This window comes from Anabas testudineus, chromosome 16 (assembly GCF_900324465.2).
Source record: "Anabas testudineus chromosome 16, fAnaTes1.2, whole genome shotgun sequence".
In the NCBI taxonomy this organism is placed as follows: domain Eukaryota; kingdom Metazoa; phylum Chordata; class Actinopteri; order Anabantiformes; family Anabantidae; genus Anabas; species Anabas testudineus.
In genome coordinates this window covers 17533875-17551815 of record NC_046625.1, presented here as the reverse complement: position 1 = coordinate 17551815, position 17941 = coordinate 17533875, and the positions used below count along the sequence as shown (strand labels likewise).

At 41.5% G+C, this 17941-nt stretch overlaps 1 protein-coding gene across 1 annotated transcript; it reads right to left on the bottom strand.

Moving 5' to 3' along the window:
• Window positions 1–894: 894 nt before the first annotated feature.
• LOC113169772 (catenin beta-1) lies at window positions 895–14542 on the bottom strand. Its single transcript, XM_026371465.1, has 17 exons — window positions 14388–14542; window positions 7899–7949; window positions 6896–7123; window positions 6561–6814; window positions 6225–6463; window positions 5800–6001; window positions 5569–5713; window positions 5323–5426; window positions 4869–5003; window positions 4510–4713; window positions 3855–4013; window positions 3567–3686; window positions 3133–3283; window positions 2866–2987; window positions 2660–2720; window positions 1613–1863; window positions 895–1355 (listed from the first exon to the last, which is right to left on the bottom strand). Exons 2-16 carry the CDS (start codon window positions 7909–7911, stop codon window positions 1649–1651), a joined length of 2352 nt encoding a protein of 783 aa, XP_026227250.1. The 5' UTR covers window positions 7912–7949; window positions 14388–14542; the 3' UTR covers window positions 895–1355; window positions 1613–1648.
• Window positions 14543–17941: the final 3399 nt, after the last annotated feature.

The following is a 17941-nucleotide window of genomic DNA, read 5'->3' as shown; positions in this document are numbered from 1 at the left end:
CACGCAAAAGCAGAGAACACAGCTGTCACTGTTCAGATATCACAACATATCAGGCTTCCTACCCAACTGCACGCTGACACTTTCTTCTCACACTTAACTGTTATTTGATGTGTAAAACTGAGACCCTTAGGAAATTGAATGACACTTGAAGGTTCCTTTAACGTATAAAATGTTAAACTACACCAAGGTGCTTTACAATGCTGTTGACCTCTTCTTCTGCAGTGTAAATGCCAAGCACATTCCAGAACCACATAACTGTATGTAGTAGGTTAGTGGTGATGTAATCTGGACACTTAGACGTACATGGTGAAGGTGAAGAGTTGTCATCTGTCCAAGACACATTTTAAAACCAGGTGTAAACAGGCTCAGAGTCGTGTTGTGGTCATGTTACCATTACAATGGGAAACGTGCTGCTCATCTTTCATTTAGCACGACCCTGTCGTCATATCTACAATTGTCCATAGTCTTTGCTGTAGAAAGATTTATTACATTAAATTTAAACAAACTGTTCCTGGATTGAAGGTGTGGGTGAAATGAGACATGGAGGCCTTCAGGTGAAATGACAGTCCATTTTATTGTTTCAGAACACAGCAGGCTACAGCAACCAGCTCCACCCATTACCCCACCCCTCTGTAACAGCAGAATAATAAGAGCCCTCCACCACCCCTGTCCTTCCACTGCCACACCCCTTCAGCTTAGGTTAGCTACACCTCCTTTGGAACAGCAGAGACACATCAGTGTCCACCTTTAAAGCAAGAAAATAACTTGATATTTGGACCATGATTTCCAATTAATGTTTTTTATACAAAAGCTACACAATGTTACACTTGATCATCAGAATACATTTCAACTGTTTAACTTTAGTGTTTGGACACCATTTAAAATGTGATCAGATTCTTTACTTGATGGAGCATTACCACTTTAAAAACAAACAAAAGAAACAAAACCAAAACTCAACACTACTAGAGACTTAAAATACAAAGGATTGCAAAACAAGAGTATAATAATTCATAATAATGAAAAAAGGCAAGCTAGAATCAGTTTGTACCATTACGGACACAAGGAAAACAGAATAAAAAAGTGAAACAATCAGAAGTAAAAACAAAATACATAAAAAGGTTTTTGAAAATCAACCACTGAGATCAAACTCCATGTGTCATGTCAGGATTTGAAGTCAGCCCCTTGTCAGGCTGACAGACCAGAACCGAACCGCACTTATAATCTAGTTTGTCCCAATGGAGTTCCCATAGACAGGAAACTGCTTGCTGTTGAGTCGTCTTCAGGCACTTTCTGAAACCCCGCCTCCTCCATATGGGCGAATCACGATGCAGGTTCATCCAGATCACATGATACAGCTGCAGAAGGGGGGGAGGAAAAAAAAAGGAGGAGGTGAGTGGGGAGACAGCGGAGGAGCTGGTAAAGACCACACACAGATCAAACACACCACATCACACAGCTTTTTAATTAGAAGCAGTCAGACCATGCAGCAGCCAGTGAGTAAGTCTACCCCCACCCCCCCCTCGGCCATTTCATCCACACAGAAAACACCCCTGCTTCAGAAACAGCTACCCCTCATTTCAGCTACAGAGTGAATGTGAACATTGGGTCTTACCTAGTAGAAAGTGTAGTGTAATGTTGGTCTTGGTATTTACAGGTCAGTATCAAACCAGGCCAGTTGGTTCGAATCACCTGGGGGCAGACCCTCTATCAGTTCCTGGGCATGTCCCAGGTCAGGCAGCCCCTCTACAGGGGGGTAGTCCTGGCCAGGGTGGTGGCCTCCACCCAGATCATGGTCCATCATGGGCTCCATGCCCAACGTGTCCCCTCCATAACCCCCTGAATGGAAGGAACGGTAGCTTGGGTCTGGGGGGAGGTGGGAGGTGTGGATGGAGGAGAGCAGGGGAAGCAGAGCAGTTGTTAGAAGCATGTTAACAAACCAAGCTGTCACACAGTAGTATGATCATTCAAACTAACGTTACACAGCAACACAGCACACGTCCACTCCCCAAACTACGAGCAAACTCAGTTCAAATTACAGCTGTTCCAGCCTTTGAACTGGCTCTGCTAAATTTACCTCACTGTTTAGATTTGGTTCCACTATCAGAAATCCATCTCTCCAGTGGCAAGTCTCAATACATCAAAGAAGCTCAAGTCATTTTCTTTTGGCTGGTGTAGAGCCAATTAGGGGAATGGAGAGCAGTGCAGATTAAAAACAACAGCCAACATGTGCCCCACAGTCTATTGTTGAGTACAATCTGAGGTCCTGCTACACTGGTCAGCATTTACATGTCTGACTAACAATTAGGAAAAGCAGCATGTGGTTTTGCTAAGAGCCACTTGTGTTGGCCTTGAGTGACAGCAGTCATCAATCTCATCCTCAACCAGAAAGCATTATCACCACCACCTTTAACAGCAGTCCTGTCACTAGTGGTCTTAAGAAACTGACGGGGCAATGTGACAATATTTAGTTGTTTATCAACAAGATAAGGGGACAGAGAGGTCCATGGGTTTAAAGAAAGTACTGACTGGATAGGCAATTAGCAAAAAAATCTCAGCTGAAATGTTTGTCACAGCCCAGCTGATCTGAGATTCATGACTTCTTTGTCCCCTTTGTGCTTCTCCTGGAAGCCTTCCAGCCATAGGTGAGGAGGTGGCTTACCTTCCTGTCTGTAGCCCAGAGGCTCTCCCTGAGCTCCGATGTCCAAACCTAAGTCTCCAGTCTGCAGTAGAATACAGACATAGATGAGCACTGAGGTAGCAGACCACACGCCTTTATTCTCTGAAGCAGTTTTAAACTCTAAATAACTTTTTTATGTGTACAAATATACTGATTAGCAAGGAGAAACCTGATGTTGAGAGTCATACCTCATTCCAGGCCATCGGTTCTGTCCTGAAGAGCGAGCTGGTGAGTTCTACAGAGAGGCGTTTCTTGTAGTCTTGAGGTTTGTCCTCTGACATACGGAACAAAACAGCTGCAGCATACGTGGCTGAGGGAAAATGGAGGGTTTACAAGGTTAGCCGTCTTTCTCTGGTGCACCAACTGGTGTTTATAAAATAATGACAAAGCCATCAGAGGACAAACAACAAATAAAAAGTTGTTAATGATGGCAGTAGATAAATGTGTGCACACACCAACTCCTTCATTGCGGCTGTGCAATAGCTCTGTGAGTGGGGCCGTGGCTCCCTCAGCCTCGATGGCCTCAGCAGCCTCTTTGTCCTGGGCCAGTTCACAGAGGACGCCGGCTGCTACACGCTGGATGTTCTCAATGGGAGAGTACAATAGCTGCACAAACACAGAAGGGATTGCTTTAAAAAAAAAAACTGCAACAGATCATCTAAGAGGCAAACAGCAGAGCCTCAGAGTGTAAAGACAAACACGGGCAGTACAACAAAATGTTCTCCCTCAGTACCACAGTCAGTATATATACAGTCAAGATATGTTTGGAATAGGGCATCTCCGTTAGCTCCAGACAGCTCATAACTAAACAAAAGGTTCATGTTCATCCTTTCAATTATACAGTTCATGACGAACATTTTCAATACAAAACCAAGCTGAAGAATTTCACCTGTACAAAGAGTGGAATGGTGTTGAGTCCTCTGATCACTATTCTGTTGTGTACATCTCTGGCCAGAATGTGCAGTGCTCCTGTGCATCCCTCCACAATCTCCTCCATACGAACTCCCTCCTAAACACAAACATTAAATTAGTGATGGTAGAAGTCCAGGGAACTGTGGGGATTTATTGAGATGAGAAGCCAGAGAAGGTGATGGAGAATTGTGCCATTCTGACATCAATCCTTAAGTGTTGTGGAGCTGTGCGTTCACAAAGGGTTAAGAAGTGTGTGTTCTCTCACCACAAACTGCTGCTGTGTGCCTCCCATGCTGGTGCGTCTCTGTGTGTCTTGGTGTGCTCTGACCAGCAGCTGAACCAGTCTTGGGATGGCTCCCTGCTCCCTCAGTGGAGCGTGATTTGCAGGGCACAAAGCCAGATTACGGATCAAACCAACCGTAGCCTGATGGAGGAACACAGTCAAAATGTCAACTTCAGATCGCCTATAGCTCTAGTCGGTGATTAAACAAAAGCTGCTCTGTTGTCAGGTGCAGATTTACATTTTTAAATGTACTGGTTCCTTGTTATTTTTCATCTGAAAGCCATCCCCCCTCTGGCAGACCTCAGAGAGTTTAGGTTTCTAATCTGAGACTAGTTTTTCCCTTTTTCAAGTGAAAAGACCAAAGCCACATTAGAGGTCAGGACTTGGCAGATATGTTGGTGGTTTAAGTGTCATACAGCAGTGAGATGGTCGTGTAAAACCCGCAGGAGATCAGCTTCCAACATGTTCTAACAATGTGCTTATAAACCCAGGTTAGGCCCATTATTTTGGCATCAAGGTGCGATAAAGTGTAAACAGATTTTCACTGGAAACCACTGAAGAGTCACTTGGGCGGCTGACAGTAAGAAGAGAGATTTAAGTGGCTGACTGTTACTGGCGATTCTGTGCATGTGTGTACCTTAATGAGAGGCCAGTGTGACGGCGGATGCAGTAATTTGACGACCACAGGGAGACCGTAGTGCAGTCTGACAGCATTCTGTGCCATCTCAGCATCCTGGTGTCGAGATGTGAGGTGACGTAGGGCACAAATAGCTGGCTCTGTGATGTCTTCTCTGTCTCCAGCCCGAAGAACTGTGCGCACTAATGCCTCAATACCTCCAACCTACAGAGAGACAGGCAGTGTGACATTACGTACAGCAGGCGACAGGCACTCTTACAATCTGGATGATAAAAACACACACTAAATACAGATGTAAAGACATTACAAACTCAAGCCTTTAGCTAAATAAATACTAATGCATTTGAGTGTGTACTCACTTGGCAGACCATCATCTTGTTCTTATAGTTATTACAGGTCAGGTTAGACAGAATGCCAGCAGCACAGGTCACCACGTTGATGTCGTCACTGCCGAGCAGTTGTACCAGAGTTCCCAGCAGACCCTCCATTCCCTCCTGGAGAGAAAGACACAGTTGTCACATTGGAGATAAAAAGAAAGATGGTCTACCTTTTTGTGTCTGTGTGTGCAATCAATCAAAGGAAAAAAGAAAACTGAGCAGAAATTCTTGAGGATAGAGAGCTGCATTAAAGGCCCAAAGGGTTCATGTTCCAAAGCTCTGTCCAGCCAACCTAGTGTTAACCTTCAAAATGCCCTTTAAATTGAGAAGAGACTAAAGTGTCCTCACAAAAATAGCATTGAAACGAAACTGCCCACAAATGGTATGAGTAAACACATGGTCGTGCTCGCGTGTGGTTAGCGGGTTCAGTTCTCACCTGTTTGGTGGCAGCATCTGATAAGTTCCTGAGAGTCCAGAGGCAGTTCTGGACCAGTCTCTGGCTGGGGTCTGTCAGGTGAAGTCCCAGAGCCTGCATACCTCCTGGACAGAAAAACAAACATGTTTGAAAACTCCAAATCAGTTCATTTGCTGTTAGTTCGCTGATAGTCACAAATTTAAATTAAACACTATATGTATAATCACATTCAGCCATATACTACAAATACTTGTTCTGAAGACCTACCAGCTTCTACGATAGCAGGCTTGTTACTGGAGCACACCGACAGCACTTTGAGAACTCTGCTTGTGGTCCACAACAACTTCTCATAGGTGTAAGTCCTCATGATGTTGACCAATGCTTGGGGGCCACCACTTGCCAGTATTATCAACTACACAAACAGAAAACAAAGTTCATGGGTCAATGCCTACTGTGGAGCACTGCTGCCTTTATTAAATTAAGTCTACTGCACCTCACCTTGCTTTCCTGGTTTCCATATGCCAATATCTGCAAACAGTCAGTGGTGATGGCCAGGAACTTTACATTGGTCTTGTTGAGCAGAGCCACCATTTTCTGTAGCCCCCCAGCTAAGCGAACAGCCATCTTGGCCCCTTCCTGATGCAGAAGCAGGTTGTGGAGGGTGGTGATGGCATAGAACAGGACAGAGTCCACTGGTGAACTGCAGGACAGACAGATGTTTACTGGATTACCATCCCACCAGGAGCTAGTGACAACTTCATACATTCAAACGATCCTTTTCTATGCCTTTGCTGAGTTTACCATTTACCAATTAAATGAAGAAAGTTTTATTGTTTTTCAAAGGCCACACTGCTTCTTGCAACAGTGGTTAATTATTTGATGTATGGAGCTAATGAATATCTATTCATCCCCTTCTCACATACCCAAGCATTTTAACAAGAGCTGGTATTCCTCCAGACTTGAAGATGGCCAGCAGACCCTCTCTGTGATGGGACAGGTTGTGCAGTGTTCCCGCAGTGCAGCGGGCCGTCTCTACATCGTTCGTGTTCTGCATGGTCCTGACAATGGCAGACACCATTTGAGGGGAGCGCATTATGGCGTGGCGAGAAGCTTCTTTCTTTGAAAGCTGGTGAACCATCACTGCTGCTTTGTTGACTACAACCTTGAGGAGCCCAACAGAAATATTGTGAATGTTTAGAGGAAAATGACACTTTAGAGACGAGAATAAAAGAATTCTGAGCCATTTCCCCCTGAGTTACCTGGTCCTCATCATTGAGCAGTTTGGTGAGTTCTGGTATGGCTCTGGTTGCCAGCTCAGCGTCATCTTGATAATTGATCAGGTTGACCACAGCATGTTTAAGCATTTGTGAGGGCTCTGCCAGCCTCTGGACATTGGTGGGGTTTGCGGCATCATACTGTGTAGATGGGATCTGCATGCCCTCCTCAAGAGTCTCTGGGAACATTGCCGCCCGCACACGCTGGGCACGTGTCATGGCATACTGACCATCTAGGTCTAGAAGAGACGGGGCAGTTTTGTTATGTGGAAGAAAGAGATCATAAAGAGATCTTCCTCACTAGTATGAATTACACATACCTTGTACTTGTTCTTGGGAAAAGTTCTGGTTGAAACCCTGCTCCCACTCATACATGACTTGGTTGTTGTCAATGTCATCTTCCTCAGGGTTCCCCTTCCCACTGAGAGAGGGAGCAGTTGTGGTGGCCCCTGAATGGATACCTGAATCCAGGTAGGACTGTTGCTGCCAGTGACTGACTGCTGCCTTACGGTCTGGCTCCATGGCCATGTCCAGCTCCATCAGATCAGCTGCAAGAGAAACAATGATATAAATTATGCTTTCAACAGAAGACAAATGCCTGTAGGTGTTTAGAAAAGATTCAATTTGGGGATTGGGACAAACTAAATATTCGAATCTGTTCAAATCAAATGTTCAAAACACCAAATTATGAAAGTTAAATGTCAGGTTTGTTACTTCAAAGGAACAATGTGGAATAAGAAATATCTAGTCATTTAGAGTAACGCTGAATGAATAGAGGACACAAATGGCCTCAGAGCCTTACACACGAATAGATTTCTAACCCCTCTCAAATGCTTTTATTCTTCTACGTCCAACTCTCGATATGATTTAAGAGGTTTCTTTGAACATAAAGTCTGATTTTACATGAACTACAGATTTCTAATTTTTATCCGCCCCCCATTTCATTTCTAATTCTTTGCTTAAAAATTAAAAGTCTGCATACGAGCCAAGGTACATACAGTGGCACTTCAAAATTTATAAACCTTTTAGAGTTTCCTCTCTTTGTGTATAAATGACCTAAAATATAATCCGATTTTCAGAATAACAGGAACTCTGCTAAATAGATTCTATAAAAATGTTGGTTTGATCTTTGCTGGTTACTCTTTACAGAAATATTAAAGATTGGATCATTTTATATATTAAAAAAATGGAAGCTTGTGACTTTCCTTCCATTTTGCGACTTTTGCAGACACATTTATAATAAGTTCAGAGTTTCTGTATGTGAACGAGAGGGCAAGAAGATAAGCAAGTGTTTCAGTGTGTTCCAGAAAATGATTTACTCACCCTGAGAAGCCATGTTCCTTTCTCAAACTACAGCCAACACAGCTTCCTGATCTGAAACAAGAGGGGGAGAAATCATCACAATCAGTCCAACTACCTGAGTAGCATTTCACCTTCCATCCCCCCATCCCTAACCCTCTACCCTGCTCACTGCCACACAAACATTTTACTTTAAACACAAGGATCACACCAGAGGTAAAAGTAGAAAAGCTAAATGTTAGAAATGAATGGCAGTGTTCCTTCAACAACCGACAAGCTCGAAGACTGACTTTCTTAGGCCTGCTTTCCTTTTCTGCCTGCTTCTTTTTTTGAACTCTCTCAGTTCACGCCAGACATGCAAACCGCAGCAACTCACACACAAAGCCACCATTAGGTGTAGCAGCTAGCAACTATTTAGGTGAGGAGGGGCAGGGGGAAGTGGAGCACTGGGTGGAGAGAAAAGAGAAGAGAGGAGGGCATACACATTCCTGCGCTGGCTTTGAAGCTGATACCACACTGCGGGAAAATAAACACTGGCTATGGCAGCAGAGAGGTAAAGAGTGCAAGAGGATTAATCCAGGAAAAAAAGGAAAATTGGAACGGGTATTTTCAATTCACACACACACACACACACACACACAGTATAAATATTATGACAGTAATACAGAGACACAAAAACAGGAAACGCTTAAAACTAGAAGAAGTTCTCAGCTAAAAGATGCATGGAAGGGGAAAATGATGACCATGAATTAATTTATACCCCAGAGAACATTCAACGTGAAAAAGAGTAAAAGCACCACGTCCTTAGGGGCAAATGTATTTAGCACCATTTCAAACACAATAAATCAATGATCATATATCACTTAACACAACACACAATGCAAATAAAGCTTTTTCACCATGTTATCATATTTCTCATATAAATGAAACAAAAGGAAAGACTTTGTGGAGGATTATTTTTCATGTCCCCCCCAGTGGAAGTCAATGTTAGATTCAAATTTTGAGCAGCTGCTCTTTGCTGTAAGACTTCACACAACAGGTGTGCAGCTGTGTTAGTATTGTTAAGGTCATATGTAGTGACAGCAGGAACTTTGATGTTGTATCTAACAAAAAAAGTAAAAATTGCTAAAAGAAATATTTGATATTTCAACTTCCACTGTGATTCTTAGTAGCATGCACAATTTTAAAATGATTTTATTTTGTATTGGATAACAGAATGACAATGCACAGAGTAACTAAAATTACAGAGAAAATGCAGGGTTCTGCTCAAGGAATCAACAAAACAAGATGATACCTTAGCAGTCAATAACAATTTGGTAAACAAGTTGTCTAGACTCTCACGTCAAGATATACTTTGTAAGTTGAGAAGTGTATATAGAACATGCAATGACAAAGAAATGTTTATCTTAAAGTTGGCATCTATACAAGTGGTGTCAGACAAAATGTCCTCTACAGGTCCTACAGTATACCAATTTATTGCAATTCACATAGTTTCTATAAAGAGACTTCACCCTCAGCAAACAGTCAGCTAGAAGTTGAGTCAAGACAACTTGTCATTTATAAACATTTCATTATTTGTTCTGTTTCAAACTAACAAGAACAAAGTCCAGTTTGACTGACCCAGCTATCAGATAACATCACTCGGATGAGAATAATCACCAAAACAGCAAACTGTCTTTTCACTTATACATTTCCCCCCACTATTAAAACGTTTTGGCTAAAAACTTAAGTGTGTGGCCTGCAGAGCACATTTAGCAGACAGTAGCAGACAGACTGGCTAAAATCTGACGGATCATGTTTTATCTAGTTGTATTATAAAGGAGAACAAAAATGTGTTGGACATCAGAATATTCACTACCTAAAGAGTAGCCTGTTAGTTGGTCAGTTTTTGCTGAAGGTCAAAGACCACTTTGTATTCTGAGTGACTAGCAAAGATACAATACACTTTGCTATTAGAGTTCTCCAACAAACCTTAAGAGTCCTATGATATTAGGTCACTAATTATTCACTGTTCTACAGGTTTAAAATCTTTTTCTTAGCACCTCCATTCTCCTGTCTAGAAAGCACTGTACTGTAAGATTAAATGATGAACACACAAAGTAGACAACATGTGCCATGTGAATTGCACAGCAGCTAACAATCAGTCCAGCAAAAACGCCACTAAATCTGTAGGTGTATTTAGAGTTAAATAGCTGCCAATATGAAAATACTCCTAAGGACAGCCAAAGTACTGCTCTGAATTCATTCCCTCCTCTCACACCCACCCCACCCAGCTGTGTCATTAAAACACAATATTGAGTCAGGCTCCAAAGATTGCTGCTTCTAACCACAAATGCACCAACTCAAATTCACTGTTCACACGCCATCCTCCACAGTTCTGCAGTCCTGCCCTCATATAACCCAGCCTTGTCCTAATGGATGCCATATGTAACACACAAGGCCCCATAAAAAAATCAAACATACAATCAAAGCACACAGAGGAACCATTTATCATTCACTCTGGTGGAAACTGTGGGCCTTTACATCTGGTTTTGGAAACTGAGCTGATGCGTTTTTGATGTCCAACAAGCAATGTCTGGTCTCCAATTGAGACACAAATTGAGCCTTGTGCTAAAGTCAGACTCTTACCGGTAACACAAAAACACAAACAACTCCATCCAGTAAAAGTTCCTAGATATCAGGCACAAATCTGAACGAAAGGTTTCTTTGATGTCAGATCTGAAATCCCTTATGTAGACGTGTGCCTGGTTTAGTTGAAGCCATGAAATTAAAACCAGATGACTAATGAGTGACACAGGATGAATTGAAGTATGATGCACCGAGGAGGAACAAAGACGGAGAAAGTCACAAGTAGCTATGGTTGGACAGAGCCATCAAACAGGTACCTTATCATCCACACACAGCAGTGTAATGTACATGCACACACTCCAGCCCATGGAAATGTCGATTTGTGCCACAGGTCAGCTCTCCTAAGTGACTGGTTAGATGGTTCGAGAACATTTCCCTCTGTTAATCCACCCTGAACATTGTAAGGGAAAGTATTCAGTTCATACTGAAAACCACAATTCCATAATATGCCAAAGCCACAAACATGAAACAGAAACACTTGTGGTGTTTATATGTTTGTTGTTTCAGGAGGGTTGTTCCACTACAAAGGAACAGAGAATGGTACCACTGCAGTGGAGCTGAATGTACTTTGAGCATAAAGAAACTACTACATTCACTGAGCTGGGTAAAGCACAACCATGATTTTGTTAATACACAAAGGAAGAAAATGATAAATATATAGAAACAATATAAACATTTTGAAACAAATTCCAGACTTTGTTAGAAACACAGATACACAAAGAAAGCTTGGCTTTTCTGAGAATTTCATACATGTAGAACTAGCTAAACTGCACAGAGGGCATCTAACCCAACATTAGGCACTGATCCAGATAAACTTTCAGAGAACTTAATATCAACTTCCACAGAAACATGTGACAAATAGATTTTCTAATAGGTTCCACAGTGACACCTACAGTCTAAGATGCCAAATTTTTAGCCAATTATCTAAAAAAAACTCATCAGCTAGCTAAAGAAGCATAAGAAAAAAAAAACTGTGAGCAATGGCAGCAGAAGCAGATGAAAGAAAAAAATATAAAATAAAAAAAACCTCCTGTTACATAGCTGCCTTCTGAATACAGTCATTTTCCCTGTTTGTCTAAACTTCCCATAAATCAGTCATAGACAAGTTTGAAAAAGAAAAAGAAAAACACCCAAGCACATAAGCACATAACACTGTCTGCTCAATTACTTCTGGAAATTGGAAAAATTGGATTGGCACATACAGTGAGTAAAGGCGAGCGTCAAGATTTACTTGTGTAAAGAGCACGGTAACATGCTGCTGTTAAAAATAAATCAGTGTAAAACAATTCCTCTAAACTGCATTTTACTATTCTTCCTAGCATGTGGTGGCTTTTTATTTATTCCAAATTAAGTGTTACTAATACACCATGCTGGAGTTAAATACAAAAATACTTGAGAACAGGACTTCAGAGATATCCAAGCAGCCCCTGCTGCACAGCCCCGTTCCTCTCAAGTAAACCACCATATGAGCAAATAGCCCAAACAAGCTGTATTATCAGCACAAGCAGAGAGACCGGATCTGCCACAAGCTTCAACGTTAGCCATGTAATGTGCAGGGTCAGCAGCACTCACTGTTGGCTGCCAACAATACAATGAGCTCAATGCCTGCAGCCGCTGCAGTGTTTAGTCTGACTCTCAACTGCAAATGACAAATGGCCATGGAGGAACAGGAGCTTCGGACACTATCCAAGCCTCTGCTCAGCAATTATCAGTCCATTTCAAACTGAAAAATACGATTTGATCAGAGGAAATTGTAGAAAAAAAACCCTCGAGGAAAGAAAACAATAGACCTGTCCGAAACAAGTCAGCTTACTTGGAAAGTATGGTAGGTGTTGAACTGAAGCTTTATGATCACAGTGATGAATCCTTTCCTCTCCCTCTGATGACACAGGTGATTTTATCTCCAATTAATTACCAGAAAATCTAAACGACTTCAACACTATTATGTCACTGAGGCTGGTACGTTTAGATTGATGCGGATACAATGGTGGATCAAGAAAAAAGACAAATACAATATTAGGTCATGGCAAGTCTAAGAGAATTACCTCAAAACATACCACTCCAGGTTTCGGATGTAGCCTACACCCACGCTTCCGACTCAAAAAAATAATGCACCGTTAGAAGAAAATTTCGCTGACAGGATGACAGGTTTGCTCTGTTTTTTTTTTTTTTGTTTTGTGTTTTTGTTTTTTTTTATGTTCCATTGTGCAGTCTGATAGGGGATTTCAGCACGGAAACCTGAATTTTAAACCCATTCAACACAGCCGGAGACAATGCAGTAAATATGTGTGGCATGAGAAAACCCGCAGCCAACAGAGCAGCAATTAAGTTAAAAACCCCAGGTCAAGTAAAAAAACCCTGGGTCAAGTAAAAAAAACCCTGGGTCAAGTAAAAAAAAACCCTGGGTCCCTCCATCGAGTCCATTTTAAAACAAACTCACGTCTTTGCAAAGCTTCACCGGCTGAAACGCTGGCGCCGCTGGGGATGTCCGTACCTCCAGCCGCCGCTTCACTTCCATTACTCGTCAAGTTAAAAAATAAAACGTAAACAAGGTGTAATGCTGCTGAAAACACCACCGCTGGGTCTTAATATGTCACTAAAGCACATAAAAGACAGCTTCTCCTTCATGAGCAGCTCTCTTCTCTATCGACCGGGTGCGAGGTCTCCAACTTTCCTCCGTAGTGACCCGCCTGTCCTGCTGCCGCAGCCAAAACAAACCCGAGGCTGAACGAACAGACCACTGGACAAAGGAAACGCCAAATATCACATTTAATACAGGATATCAACACACCACCACAGTATGCATGCAGACCACGGTGTGGTGCACCCCCTCCTCTCCGCAGCTGCCGACGAGCCCCGGCTTTCAGCTCCAGCACCACTGGCTCAGATTTCACATGTGGCCCCTCCTCGTCTTCCTCGTCTTCCTCCCAAATCACAGCGGCGGCGAGGAATTTGTCGGTCTTTGTTTAAAAGGACGAGTGGAAACACATTCACAGGCCTTTGCCCTAAATTTACCTTAAATTCAACTTAGCCTTAACCAACAATACAAGTTTGGAGACACTGAAAACAACGAGCTCCAATTAAAGGTGCGACGCTTCAGTTTCACGAAGTTTGAGCTCAACTTTCGACGAAAACTCAACACGAAGCATTTTCACCAAGCGAGAGCTGCTTGACGTGAATTTACATTTTCTAACTTCGTCTAAACATCTGAAGTTGTTTAAACACCCAGTCACCGCACATGTGTAATTTACCTTCGCCACATATTAAAGTGAAACAGCTGCAAAAATAATTGAGCAAAAGGCGAAACTAAAGTGGAGCAACATGAGTCAGAAAAGGGGAATGTGGCCAAACGTAACAACGAGCTAGCCTTAACTAAGTTAACTAAACTAGCTAGCCTTAACCAAGTTAACTAAACTAGCTAGCCTTAACCAAGTTAACTAAACTAGCTAGCCTTAACCAAGTTAACTAAACTAGCTAGCCTTAACCAAGTTAACTAGCTAACGTTAGCTACTGGGAACTACTCAAACACGGCGCTCACTCCCAAATCTGGATTCAGGTTCCGAACAAACTGGAAGCAAATAAACCCAATAAACCTCACATTTAGTGTTTGGTTAACCGTGTTACTGTCTATATTAACCAACAAGAACCCGTACTATCGTAAAGTCAATAAATATCGTCGGTTACAAAGGTATGTTCCCACTATGCTGCGGCTGGCATTTCCCAAATATCAGCCGTTAGAGCAGCTGGATCGCTAACTGCGGTAGCAGCATCCCTGGTCGGCCCGCACACAACAGCGCTCTCCATTCCTGCTGGCATTCAGGGAGAAAGCGACAGGGAAAGAGGGAGAAACTGAGCGAAGTCGATAGTTTGAATGTGGGAGCCTACCCTTGTCAACACAGCAAGTCCGTCCACTCGGATCAGAGAGAGTAAAAAAACAGTTTGAAATGGGAAAAGTCGAGGAAAATGTGAGGACGAGCGTCAGCGGGGAGCCCTCGTCCACTCCTTCCGCAGTCAGTCACGTTGACTCGGCCTGAACAGCAGAGACTGCTAAATGTAAGATGGCGGCGCGTTTATATAGACCGGAGAACACCTCCAGCGGCCACGTATCCTGCCGTGCGCCCGAATAAAATAGAAACTTAAGTCAGACGAATCTTTCATTCACGTCACTCTAATGTGACGTGAATGTTCTTAATATGTATATACTGCCTAACACAATGACGACATTTGCCGGTTGTGACTTTTTGTTTATTCAGTGAAGCAAAGCATGCCAAGCATCACTGTTTACAGCCTGAGTATGAATACACAATTGAATGAAGTTCCGGCAGGCTAGAACAGGGAAATCGGCTTCCTGTCCCCAAGTTGGAGTCCACCTGGACTGGAAGACAAGGAGCTTTTAATTCACTTACACCTTCACATGTCCAGTGAGATCTTCAATCCTGACAGCATCACTCGCATCATCAGTTGTCTTCCTATACCAGTAAATCAAACTAATAACCTTGCAGATTCAAAACACCTTATTTAGTCATAACATCTGTAATAATCACAATAATAGAAAGTTGCAAGTGACAAATCAGTTTCATTAGAGCCAGTGTGCATTTATTTGCTGCTCAAAAAATAGATGATGCTCAGGTTATGAAAAACATGCAATAAATATTCCAAAGAACAAAAACCCAAGTCAAGACTTGTTTTCACAAACCCATTTTCTACTGGTCAATCAAATATGTAATGTGACCTATATGTGTAAGTGGTAATTGGCTTCTCCAAAATTTTGTGACTGTGTCTAGAGGCAGTAAAGCGACTCACTCAGTAGGTTTCAGGACCTTGTGATGCATTTGTGAGTCAGCGACTGTCAATGATTCCTGTTGATTACTGAAAAAAACTTTCTGTTTTGGTTGTGAATCAAATCACACGTTAGGGAAATATAACAACATATTCGTCTCTCCTGAGTGGGAGAAGATATGACTTGGGACAATTAATTGTATTACAGACTTAATTAATCAAACAATGTGTGCATTGCTAAAAAGATTATTTCTTGAAATATTGCAGTTTTAGATTAATCATAGTTCTGAACCCAATTAAAAAGCAGATCCGGTCATTAAATTATTAGTGATCTATGGGCATAGCCGAGGCCCTTTAAGTCAATAGTGTGATCTCCCTTTTATACTCAGATCACACAGCTGTAGCTGTTCATTTTCAGATGACTTTCTATTTGGCCCAATAATAAGTAAGTTAGCGGATAGGATACCTAAGAAATTAACATATGCATTAACAAGCCTCTGATCCCTTAATCTCAGTTTTTCTTTCACCTTCACTCTCTCTTCAGTGTACAGGTAAGTAAGCAACACCATGGGCAAACAAAGGTAAAATGCTCCTTGTCATCTGCAAAAGTCGGTTTCAATAACATTTATTTATTTATTTACAGGGTATAGGTGGAATAGATAACAAAAAACATATACATTACAAATAGTCAGTGTAGCAGTCCCTGCCTTGCCAATATGCACAGTGTGTGAGCACATAACCCAGAGTGAATCCACCCTGTGTCATTAGATTACAACATGGCAACTTACAGTAACTCTGAATGATTGATTTTATTTCAAATCTCTTTCAAACCACAGTGAGAATTACTGCTGTCAGTCAGTTTAATATACAGCCACGATTTGTGAAATCAAATGCCTCAGTTAATGTAGTCATGTGATTTGACAGGAGCGTGCTGATATAAGCAAACAGCTACAAAATCATGCCACACTGAACAATTACGAAAAAAGGAGGATGACATTCTGGGCTTCAGCCATTTTGACTGTGTTCCTAAACATATATAAAAGGAGAAGTGGAGTTATGGTTAGGAGACAGCCAAAATATACTGAAATGTATTATGATTAAAAACTATATCTTTGAATATGTAAACTGTAAGTGAGAACATTACTTGCAGTGTTCATGTCTGTGTGACACGGTAGCCCTTTACGCAGTTTACTTGCACCGGCCTGTAAAATATTGTGTACTTGTGAGTTTTATCTAACAGTACCCACCTTTCTACAGTATGTGTGAAACAGAACTTATCCAACCTAAACACAGCTTTTCACAGCCTATAAAATGTGTTCATAATGCAGGTCATTATGATGAATATCTCAAGCATAACACAGAAATCAGACAAGCATAAAGGGCACATTTCATTTTTCAGTGTATTAATATTGAACATGTCAAATCTTATCTGATGGAACTGTGTTAATCCATCATAAATCAAAAATGCAGACATCTTTCACTGCATTGTTTACAGATCTTTCAAAATATAACTGTGTCTGTCATGTGTTTATTATTAATCAAAACTGTATGTCATTTCTGTTACACAACGCTTGTACTTACAGCAAAGACACAGGGAAAAAATAATGTAAAAATGTCCTCTTTAAATACAGAACGTGGAGGGTTGATAGTGTTTCACTGCATTTAGAGAGCTGAGTTTTAGTCACTGTAAAGTTTTAATCTGAGCCAGTCTCATAATATATCTGCCTGTGACCACTGAGCCTGGATTAGGAGCACAAGGTTAAAAATCTGATTTACTGTCTGTGAAGATCCCACTGAGCTCTAAACTGTGTACCCATTCTGCATCAAGCAAACTGTTTCAGTGTGACTTTGTCTGTTTTCTTTTTCTTTTTTACTGACAAGTTGCATCAGTGTTTATGTTTCATATTCATATTATTTCATGAATACTATCCTGTCCTGTAATATATGAAGGTTCCTTTAAAATAGAAAATATTAAACTACACTGTGTAAGTTAAATCGAAATCTGACAATCACTGCCCTCATCAAATTAACATGATAATGTTTCTACACTCTGTCCAATGTCACAAACTGTTTATTAACTCATATTAATTAACTCATATGAACAGTAAGGGGGAGTGAGAAGAAGAACTGTGCATTTAAAAATATAACTTCTTTACCTGAACAGCACATCAGGTGATTACATGGCTTGTTTGATTCTCTCAAAATCTTTCTCTTTCCTGTTTAAGGAAGAAGAAGAAATGACTTCCACTTCTACATTTTACAAGATTATTTTATTTACACCAAAAAGTAAACTAGAATTAGTTGGAGATGTTCATTAAAGTCTTGTTTTTGCATTAAGTAATCGGTCTGTTAACGTATACTGTTGTGGATTTATATTTCTTCATGAACTGAATGATGCTCACCTGAGGAGAGATGTACTCTGTCCAGATGAATAACACTTTCATCTTTTCACCAGGACTTGGGTAATACATTTAGAAAAAGTGGTGTTTAAACCCAATGTGGGTCACATTCAAGCCTCTCTATCCCGGCTTATCACAGGAGAACTCTCAGCTCTCGGACACGTGAGGTTAAACATCCAATTTTGTTTGATCCTGGAGATATCCTGCCAAAGATTAATCCATAATGCCTGCAAAATGGCCCTTCATCCAACAGGCTGTGCT

What these genes read in the sequence shown, in the direction of transcription:
- LOC113169772 (XM_026371465.1), bottom strand. An exon ending in CACACTGGCCTCTCATTAAG is followed by an intron (nt 4,014 to 4,509) that starts GTACACACATGC and finishes TTCCTCCATCAG; the next exon opens with GCTACGGTTGGTTTGATCCG. An exon ending in CCATTCCACTCTTTGTACAG is followed by an intron (nt 3,284 to 3,566) that starts GTGAAATTCTTC and finishes GTGTTTGTGCAG; the next exon opens with CTATTGTACTCTCCCATTGA.